Genomic DNA, 10,207 nt, shown 5'->3' with positions numbered 1-10,207 from the left:
AGTTTGCTGTCTCAGATGTCCAGTGCCTTCCCAGCCTTTCTTGACCTAGTCCATCTCCCACTACAAGAAATCTTTCCTTACATCACTGGAGCCCTCCTGGCCATCTTTTGTCCCCTCTGCACTTCTCCCTCGTCTTTTTTAAGGATTTATTTATTTATGCATACAAGAGCTGGGGTACAGGCCAGAGGTGTGGGGGTGAGAGGATTCACCAGAGACAGAGTGGGAAACAGAACAGGCAGATTGACTGAAGTACACTGTTGAGGGGAGCAGCGGGTGAGTAAGGAGAGGTCTACTGCACCATGTGGGTTGCTCCCTGGCCAGCTGCGGAGGGCATCGATCTCATGCTTCAGAGGCTGTGGACAGCTTCATAGGTTGCGTCTTAACCCCTTGAGCCACCAGGGAGGCCCTGTCCCTTGTCTTTTTCATATTACTTGGCAATTCTTTTCCTATAGTCTGTCTACCCCATAAGTGAATTTTTAAAAAAAAGATTTATTTATGCATACATGAGCTGGGGTGTAGGCCAGAGGTGCCGGGAGGGTGAGAGGATTCACCAGAGACAGAGTGGGGAGCAGAACAGGCAGATCTACTGAAATACACTGCTGAGGGGAGCAGCGGGGGAGACAGGAGAGGTCTGCTTTGCCATGTGGGTAGCTCCTTGGCTGGGGAATCGAAATCCTACTGCAGTGGCTGCGGATAGCTGCATATAGCTTCATAGTGCTGAGACTTAACCCTTTGCACCACCAGGGAGGCCCAAGCTGTGGGCCTCCAACTGTCTTAGTTTCAATTTTTTTTTTGTACCCATGATCTCTAAGAATTTTACAGAGCACGGTAGTAAGATTTATCAAACATCTCCACGGAGTTAAGTTTTCACATGCACTGACTTGTCAATCTTCCCAACAACCTAATAATAGGTATTCTTATTACAACTGTTGACAGCAAAGGAAACTGAGGCAACATTGATTTGACCAAGCTCCATTTGTTAAATCTACAGATTTAAATTCAGAGGTGACTCTGGTCTTGGATTATCACCTCAGTGTTTGCTGAGGACTCAAGTGCCAACGATAGCACCAAAATAAGTGACGTAAGACTTTCCCCTTTAGGGTTAAGCACCGCACTAAAAGGCAATCCCCAGCCTCCGCAGCAAGAGTTCCATCCCTCGCTGGACAGGGAGCAACCCACATGGCACAGCAGACCTCTCCTGTCTCGCCCACTGCTCCCCTCAGCAGTGTATTTCAGTCATTCTGCCTGTTCTGTTCCCCACTCTGTCTCTGGTGAATCCTCTCACCTCCCCGCCCCCCGCACCTCTGGCCTGTACCCCAGCTCTTGTATGCATAAATAAATAAATTAAAAAAAAAAAGACTTTCCCCTTTAATTTTATCCCCTGAGGGAGGGGGGCTGCCACATGCCCAGGACTCCAGACAGAGTCCCCCGAGACAGAGGCTTCAGTGTAGGCATCTAGGCCCTTTCCTCCAGGAGGTAAAGCGGGACTGCGAGAGCTTGCGAATTTGGGCACACCCAGGGGAGTAGCATCGGCTAGGGGCAAGGGTCTGGTCAGTGCAGACAGGCTGAGAGGTGGTGGGTTCCGGAAGCAGGAAAGGCGAGCAGGTGTAGGATCTAAATTAAGATGAGGGCGGGGAGGGTGCTCCGCTCCGAAGGGCGCAGCTCAGCCTCCGCCTTCAGCGGGGGACCCTCATTCCGGCGTTTGTTGAGTCAATGGCCTGGAGCGGGCTAAGACTCGCCCAGAAACGGGAAACGGACGTTCGGACCGGCCCCTTCGGCTTCATGGCTTTTCTAGCCAGAGGTGCCAACTGCGCCCCACTTCAACTCTTGGCCTCTTCACAGAAGTGGCTGCACGCTTCGGGGTAACCTCCGGGGTGGAGGGGTTGGGTTGAAAGTGTGTGCGGTGGGGGGAAAAGAGTCGGGAGCCCCGAGGGAAGGGCGGGGGAGCCTGGGCCGGAAGGCGACCCAGGCTCGGCCGGGAGCCGGCGCTCTCTTTCGACGCCACCCGCTGCCCCCGCCCCGGAGCCGGCCGGGACGGCACAAGGTCTCCGCCCCCTGCGCACCGCGCACCTCACCTTGAACGGCGCCCCACCCACCGCCGTCCTATTGGGCCGGCCGGGCCGAGGGGAGACGGAGATTGGCCGAGGTGACTCCCGAAGGCCCCGCCCATCTCCCCGCCCCCGTCCCCGTCCGCCGGTACTTTGGACGGCGGCGTGGCGCCCCTCCTCCCCGCCCGGTCCCCGCCCCCTGGAGCAAATGCTGCCGAGCTGCGGCCGCGGGGCAGATGCACGCGCTCGGGCCCTTCTAGCAGGCGCGAGCAGTCGCTGGGCGCGCGAAAGCGAAAGAAGGAAGAGGAAGGGAGGGCGGGGGCGGGGTGTTGAGGAGGGGCGGGAGGAGGAAGAGGAGGAGGTTGGAGCGCGTTCGCGCCTGGCCTCGCGCCCGCGCGGAGGGAGGGGGAGAGGGGCGCGCGCGCGCACGCTCGCGTTCTCGCTCGCTCCATCCATCCATCCTCCGGTCGCGGCACGCGCGCGCGCTCCGGGCTCGCGCCGCACCCCCCGCCCGGGAGAGGCGGGCTGGAGTGGGGGGCGGGGGGAGGGGCGCGCGGACGGCGCGCGGACTGCGCGCGGGCGGGGTGAGGTGAGGAGGAGGAGGCGGCGACGGGACGAGAAGGGAGGGGAAGGGGCCATGGCCGCCCGGTGAGGCGGCGAGGCGGGGGGGCGGCCCGACCCCCCGGCCCCGGGCCCTGGGCCCCGGGGAGAGGCGAGGACGGACCGACGGACATGGGGCTCCGGAGCAGCCGCCGCCGCCGCCGCCGCCGGAGGACGCGGCCCTGAGAGGCCGCCGGGCCCCGGCGCGGCCCCCCGGGCGGGGTGAGTATGGGACGGAGACGGGGAGGGGGAGGGGCCTGCGGGGGGCGGGGGGCGGGGCCCGAGGCGGGGCTTGGGCCCCCTCCCCCCCAGGTCTGGGTCAGCGCCCCTTCCCCTCCCCCCGGGCCGACGCGGAAACGCCCGGCTTCCCCCGGCTTCCCGACCTGGCCCGGGCCCCCTTCTCTCCCCCTGTCTGGGTCCCCCCTGGGCGGGGCAGGGCCGGCCGGGGAGGGGGCGCGGGGCCTTTGTTAGGGAGCCAGGCCCCAGCCCCCGGGACAATAGAGACACCCTCCGGGACTCCTCTCCCGGCCGGCCCGGGCTGCCGGCGGGCGGGGACGGAGAGGGACCGGGACGCGTCCCGCTCTGCCCACTCTCTAGGGGTCGGTCTGTCCCGGACCGGCGCCGGCCTCCGGCTGCTCGGCTCTCCTCCCCCCAGTCGGTATGATGCAGCAGCAGTGCCGCAGGGACGGGGGAAGAGCCGAGGCCCGGCCTCTTAGCCTCCCCAGTGCCCCTGGCTCATTTGTCAGTCCCCACCCCACTCTAGGCCAGCAGCTCCTTAAACTCGTACCCACCGTTCAGAGGGGCCCCGGACTGTGGGCGCCGTTTCTGAATCCTTTGGTGGGGATTCTTGGACTTTGGGGCTCTTGGAGAGACTTCCGGGCTGGTCCTGAGGGAGGGAGGGTGGTTATCTAAAAGAAGAACAGGTAAGGGGAGTGCCCACTCCTGGCATGCCACCCCACCAAGCTGTACCCCCTCTTGCTCCTGGTGGCTGGAAATGTCCCCAAGCTCTATGTTTCTGTAGACACTGCTCTCCCCTTGTAGTGGCAGGCTTATTTCAAGGGAAGACAGAATGGGGTGAAGGTTGTAGGGTCCTAGGGCCATTCTTACTTCTGGTAGCAGTACCCCCCCAAGTGGACATCCTGGCTGAAAGCAGAGGTGACTCTAAGGAGAGCCTCGGGAAGGGGAGGGGGTGTATTTAGGAGCCTGTGCAGTTTCTTTGCCACACCCTGTGGGTTTGCTTTGAGGCCTTGGAGTTCCTTCTCCTCCCCCTGCTGCATTGCACCATGGGTATCAAAGAGGGGTTTGAGTTTTGGGGACTTGGGGTGAGCTGCTGCCTCCTATGGACCTAGATTCTGATTGGCAGTGGAGTGCAGGGCCTGAGTTGAGGCCCTGAAAGGACTAGGCCCCCATTAGATTTCAGGCCCTGGAAGCACATCCAGGCTTAGTGAGCCTGGGCCCTGGGGAGAGGTATATCCTGATGCCAGGATTAAGCTCTGGGCAGCGAGGTGCGGAGGGGAGGTGGCAGCCGTCAGAGGTGCCTTGGACTCACACCAACACCCCCACCCCCATGTGTGCAGCCGTGTTGCCGCCCGCTGTGCTATGAGCAGTCAGAGCGCCGTCTCCACAAGAGTTTACAAATGAAAATGGAGGAAATGTCTTTGTCTGGCCTGGATAACAGCAAACTAGAGGTGAGGGCTCCCCCACATGTGCCTCTAGTTCTTTTTCTTGATGTCTCTACGTCGCTATATCTGGCATCCACGTCTAAGAGGAATTTGGGTAGTCAGCCTTGTTCCTTAAAGGGAATAGCCAGCTGAAAAGACCCAAGATCCAGAAGAAGAAAGAACTCGAAGTCAAGATGGGGAAAATGGCAAAGAAAGCATTATTTTTGGCCAGGGCGATTTGGCAGGCGATTTGTTTGGTGAGAGTTGCTCTCAGTCCAGGGGGCTGTCACTCTCGTGACCGTGGGTGTTCTCCCCTGGGGCCCAGGCCATCGCTCAGGAGATATACGCGGACCTGGTCGAGGATTCTTGTTTGGGATTCTGCTTTGAGGTACATCGGGCTGTCAAGTGTGGCTACTTCTTCCTGGACGACACGGACCCTGATAGCATGAAGGATTTTGGTGAGCCTCTGGGTCGAAGGAGCGCTGTCTAGCCCTGCTCTGGGAGTACTTGGAGTTTCCTTCTCTGGAAAATGCACCAGATGTGCAGCCTAGAGCTCCTGTGAGCTTAGGCAGGGGTTTGAAGAGGTCATGGGTGGGAACAAGAGGTGAGGTCCTGCACCTGCCCTGATCGCCACGCCTCTCCTGTCCCCAGAGATCGTGGACCAGCCGGGGTTGGACATCTTTGGACAGGTTTTCAACCAGTGGAAGAGCAAGGAGTGTGTTTGCCCCAATTGCAGCCGCAGCATTGCCGCCTCTCGCTTCGCTCCCCATCTGGAGAAGTGCCTGGGAATGGGTCGCAACAGCAGCCGGATCGCCAACCGCCGGTGAGGGTTTCTCCCCCTGCAAGAGCCAGAGCTGCTCGCCATTTGTAGCCCGTATAGTTCCCTGGGTGCATTGGTGGGAAATGGAGGGAGGGTCACGCTTCGCCACAGAAGCTCCACTCTACTCTGAAGTTGGAGGCAGAGAGAGGTCGCAGTCTTGACCCTTTCTCTTCCCCGCCCTTGGCAGGATTGCCAATAGCAACAATATGAACAAGTCTGAGAGTGACCAAGAGGACAACGATGACATCAATGACAACGACTGGTCCTATGGCTCGGAGAAGAAAGGTGTTTGCGGGGCCTGGGGAAATTTGGGGGGCGGTGGGGTGAGGCGGGCAAGTAGGAATTGTAGGTATAAAGGCCCCGAGTTGTGATCCTGAACAAGGGGGTGATGGGAGTGTATAGCTTTGTACTTTTCTTTAGACATCCTTAGATTAGGAACTTAAAAGTGACCCTGCCCTTTGTCCTTTTGTCCTACCACAGCCAAGAAGAGAAAATCAGACAAGGTGAGAGCTGGGGCAAGCATGAGGGAAATGTGGGTGAAGGACAGATACCCTCCCCTTTGGGCAGGGAGTCCGTGGGTATCTTGACTCAAGTCTGAGGTCATTGGGTGCTTCTCTGGGTTTCAGGGTGAGAGTGTCTATGGTGGGCAGGAGGGGCAGTAGAGAGGCCTTGGGGCATTGGGGAGGAGGGTATATGGGTTGCCAGGCCTCTTAGTGGGGAAGAAAAGGAGCAATTTGAGGATGTTTCTTTGTCAAATCTTTTTTCCTTCCCTGGGCTCTCGGCTCCCCCTTATCGTTACCCTTTCCCCAAAGCTATGGTATCTCCCATTCCAGAACCCCAATTCCCCTCGAAGATCCAAGTCTTTAAAACACAAAAACGGTAAGTGGGGCTGGAGCAGCAGGAATGATTATGGCTCCTGGGACTATTGCTGGAGGGCAGAGGTGGGGGGTCTGGGGGAGAGGGGTATTGAGGGAGGGCCTGTGATCCTTCTGTCACCCCCACTTCCTCTCTGGTTATTTTCAGGGTTCTCTGTCTGTACCTCTGCATCAAACACCCTTCCCCTTCTTTTTTCTTCTTCAGGGGAACTTAGCAATTCGGATCCTTTTAAGGTGAGTAGTGGCTGCCCCTCTTATGATCTCTCCATTTTCCTTGTGAATTGGGTGGGATTTGGACAAGTGGAGATCAAAATGCCACAGCTGGGGCATTTAGGTGGGTGGGGTATTTAGGTCTTCTGTATTTGCTTTTTCTGGGTCCCAGTTCCTCACCCACATGCATTTGGGATGGAAGGAATCACTGGAAAACTGTTGGGCCATCCTAAAACCTCAGCTGGGAAGGGATGAGAAGGGGTTCTCTGCTCCCCCTCACTGACTGCCTCTTCTCTAACCTGTACTCTGGTTCTTCCCCAGTATAACAACTCAACTGGGATCAGCTATGAGACCCTGGGGCCGGAGGAGCTGCGTAGCCTGCTCACCACGGTGAGGGACCCCAGGGTGGGGAGGGTCCCTTTGGGAGTGGGCCAGAGCCACAATCAGTGGTCAGGGCCCTGGTGGAGGAGACTGGTGACAGCAGTCAGCACTCACTCTCTGGAATTAGGTTTTTGGGCCAGTAGTAGTCTGGGACCTGGACACTTGGGGGCCATTTCTACTTGGGCAATCTGGCATTGTAGGGAAGAGAATGGTCTAGAGTTTAGAGTAGGCCCCCTCCATCCCTCCTTTCAGCTTATATTCCTTTTCTAGCAATGTGGGGTGATCTCTGAACACACCAAGAAGATGTGCACAAGGTGAGCTCAGAATCTAGAAGAGGGGCCAGGGGGCCCTCCTGCACACTCACCCTGAGCATGGGTTGGGAGTACCCCTGGACTGGAGCAATAGGATTCCCTCCTTTCCCTGACTGTCCATCCCTCCCACCTCTCCTGAGGGGGCGGGGCTTCACCTGAATTCCTCAGACCCTCCCTACCTTGTCATGGTCTGATTCCTCTCTCCCTACTAGGTCCCTGCGCTGCCCCCAGCACACAGATGAGCAGCGGCGAGCTGTGCGGATTTACTTCCTCGGACCCTCAGCGTAAGTGATCCTCTGAAGAGGGGCGGTAGGTTGTGGGAGGTTAGAATGGTGATTCCCGGAAAACCCTCCTTTGGCTCGTCCCCTTTCCAGCGTCCTTCCAGAAGTCGAGAGTTCTCTGGATAATGACAGTTTTGACATGACTGACAGCCAGGCCCTGATCAGCCGGCTTCAGTGGGACGGCTCCTCTGACCTCTCACCCTCTGATTCAGGCTCCTCCAAGACGAGTGAGAATCAGGGATGGGGTCTAGGTAGGTGACACAGCTGAGCATGGGGCTGGGCACACCGGTATTCTCTTACCACAGCCCCACCTTCATTCCTCTCTTTTCCTTAGGTACCAACAGCTCCGAGTCACGGAAAACCAAGAAAAAGAAATCCCATCTGAGCCTGGTAGGGACTGCTTCCGGCCTGGGCTCCAATAAGAAGAAGAAGCCAAAGCCACCGGCACCCCCAACGCCCAGCATCTACGATGACATCAACTGACTTGGGTGCAAGGGATAGCCTTTGGCTGTGCAGAGCCCTCTCTCCCAACCCCCACCCAGGTGGCAGAACCTGGCACATGGACGGCTGCTGGGGGTTTGGGCTTGGGCAGCTTGGTGAGCCAGGCAGGCAGAGGATCCAATTATGTGCCCCTGGGGGGTGTCAGGGTCCTCTGCAATGGAGCACGACCCCTCGGCATGCAGGACTCAGACCTGGACATATTATGCCTTGGACATAAGTTTGGTGGGGAGGCAGTTTTCCTATTTATTCTGTGAGTTACTGGATGTCCAGTTAGGCCAGGGGCCTGACCTGGGCACAGTGCCAGGGCACTGCCTGCCCCCCACCCCAGGAACTGGACTAAGCCCTGCCGAGGAGCATTATGGCTACCCAGGAAGCTGTGGGTTGGAAGCTGAGCCTGGAGGGGGCCTCCCCCAGCTGCCCTCAGCAATGTGAATGGGTCGGTGCTTGGAGCTGGGGGGGCAGGGCTGGGCGTGTCCTGTGTGCGTGCAGAATCCTGTCGAGTGCCCCCAATCCCAGGGGTAGGCAGGCACAGCGAGCTGTCTGCCGAGGTAGGCGTCCGGAACTGCCGCCACCTTCCCTGCCCCTCACAGGGGCAGCCCTTTCCCCTCAGTCCCCATGGGCCTCCTTGGCAGCAGGAGCTGTCCTTTTGTTGTTGGGTGCCAGGAAAGGGCCTCCAGCCTCTACAGCTTCAAGGAATGGGCACGGGGAGGGTAGGAAGAGGGAGCTGTGTGTCAAAATGACTCCCCCCTACCTTTCCTCCCTGACCCAGGGCTGGTGAGGAGTGGGGCCCCAAGGTGAGAGGGAACGGTGCTGCTTTATTTGAAATGTTTTCTTACCTCATTCCCTGCCCCAGGAAGGGGCCCAGCCTCACCCTCCTGGGGTGGCCCCATGTTCCTCCTGCCTACCCTGCCCCATTGCCCTACAGGGGCAGCCCAAGTTCCCAACTGCTGCTTGCCACCAACCCCCCCCCCACCCCTCACCTTGACCAGCTTCAGTTCCTCTCTCCAAGCTCCTGCCTTCGAAGCCTGCCATTTCCCCTCCCTTAGCCGCTTTTAAGTTATTTATTCTGTACTTGTGGTTTGGGGCGCTGAGGAAATCCTGATCTTGTACCTCTCCCCCTTTGCTAGGAGTGGGGTGGGAAGAGAGGGTTGTCTCTGCTCTGGGTCGTCAGTGGAGGGGGAAGGGGTGTCATACCTAGGCATTGCCCCTCTGTGGGACTGTCATGCCAGTGTGCCCGCTTTCCTGACCTACATCCTCAAGAGATGTACCGTTCCACCTCCGTGCGGGCACCATCGCTCCCAGGAGCTGAGCCGGAGGACTGCAGTCTGGGCTGGGAGCAGAGCTGACAGACACAGGGACGGCGTTGACCCTGAGCCATGTTCTCTGGCACTTGCTGGACATGTCCCCTACCCTCCTCCGAGGAGCCATCCCACATTTGGGTAGCTAGTACCCAGGACTGGTTGGACTGATTTGGGTTAGGGACCCTAGAGGGTTAAGGGAACAAGAGAGAGGGCGGAAATGCCCTGTCTGGAACCCCCATCTGCCCCTGGGGTAGTTCTGATTGTGGCTGGATGCCTAGTTACAAATTGGTTTTTAACCCAAGAATTGTGATTATTTTTTAAAGAGCGAAGCAATGGCAGGAGTTAGAATAAATCCTGGAGCCTGGGCTCCTCTGTTCTTGACCCTCCACAGCCTTCTCCCGCTGAGGGGAAGCCAGAGGGGAAGGAGGATCTCAGCAAGCCTCCAGTCTGCTCCCGGATGAAGCCTTGGGAGTAGGCTGAAGGTGAAGGGAGGAAGGCTGAGGGCCACTCTCCCTTCTGAGAGGCAGCTGCAGCTCAGGCCCTAACGTACCCTCTCCCCTCTGGCCTCTCCCTTTCCCCCTTCTGGTTGGAGGAGGGAGAAGTGGGAAGTAGTTTGGGAACTGGTTTGTCCACATCAATTTCCCCATTGTTCCTTGGCCCGCCCTCAGGACAGAGCCCCCTGCCCAGGCTGGGTAAGAGATGGGCTTGGTCCAGCAGGAACCCTGAGGGAGCAAACCCCCTTCCTTCCAGGGAGAGTGTGCCCCCCTACCATGTAGTTGAACAGGGGCTAGGAGCTCCCCACTCCCCTCCCTCTAACAGCAGGCTGTGTGGGTTTCAATTCCCATCCTTCCCACCCCGGCTAGGTGTCGTCCACCCTGTATCCTATCATGTGTCTGAGTGTGTCTGGGGGGGTTCTGTACTAATTTCCATGGCCGGTGGCTTTTCCTTCCATGCATCACTCCCCCCCGCATGCCCAGGGGCCACCCGCCTGGCATTACCGCATGCTGGGGTCATTGGGGGAGGGGGGTGGGGCTCACGCTGTCCTGTGGTCTTGAGATTTTTATTTTTGCATATGTAATCCATCCTGTACAGGTAGCTAACTTTGTAAACGCTGTGTATTTCCCCTGCCCCCATGGCTGCTGGTGTAAATAAACTGCATCTCCTGTTGGTAGCCCGGCCTACCCACCCTCATTACCATGGCGCTGGGGGCAGAGCAAA

The 10,207-nt window shown here is 58.4% G+C and overlaps 1 protein-coding gene across 8 annotated transcripts; it reads left to right on the top strand.

Moving 5' to 3' along the window:
• Nucleotides 1-2,483: 2,483 nt before the first annotated feature.
• On the top strand, nucleotides 2,484-10,160 carry ATXN7L3 (ataxin 7 like 3). Of its 8 annotated transcripts, none has more exons than XM_037491774.1 (13): nucleotides 2,484-2,870; nucleotides 4,226-4,336; nucleotides 4,635-4,767; nucleotides 4,961-5,132; nucleotides 5,317-5,414; nucleotides 5,610-5,632; nucleotides 5,963-6,008; nucleotides 6,210-6,238; nucleotides 6,536-6,604; nucleotides 6,866-6,909; nucleotides 7,119-7,190; nucleotides 7,281-7,438; nucleotides 7,522-10,160. In XM_037491774.1, the coding sequence occupies exons 2-13, from the start codon at nucleotides 4,286-4,288 to the stop codon at nucleotides 7,668-7,670; spliced, it is 1,044 nt and encodes a 347-aa protein (XP_037347671.1). In that variant the 5' UTR covers nucleotides 2,484-2,870; nucleotides 4,226-4,285; the 3' UTR covers nucleotides 7,671-10,160. The 8 variants fall into 8 exon arrangements, with proteins under 8 accessions (XP_037347671.1, XP_037347666.1, XP_037347669.1 ...); XM_037491769.1 differs by having other exon boundaries at nucleotides 6,153-6,238; XM_037491772.1 differs by having other exon boundaries at nucleotides 5,942-6,008.
• Nucleotides 10,161-10,207: the final 47 nt, after the last annotated feature.

This window comes from Talpa occidentalis, unplaced genomic scaffold, assembly GCF_014898055.3.
Source record: "Talpa occidentalis isolate TD23 unplaced genomic scaffold, MPIMG_talOcc4v2.1 talOcc4.7, whole genome shotgun sequence".
Classification (NCBI taxonomy): domain Eukaryota; kingdom Metazoa; phylum Chordata; class Mammalia; order Eulipotyphla; family Talpidae; genus Talpa; species Talpa occidentalis.
Note: the sequence above shows the minus strand (reverse complement) of the source record. Positions and strands in the feature narration are given on the sequence as shown.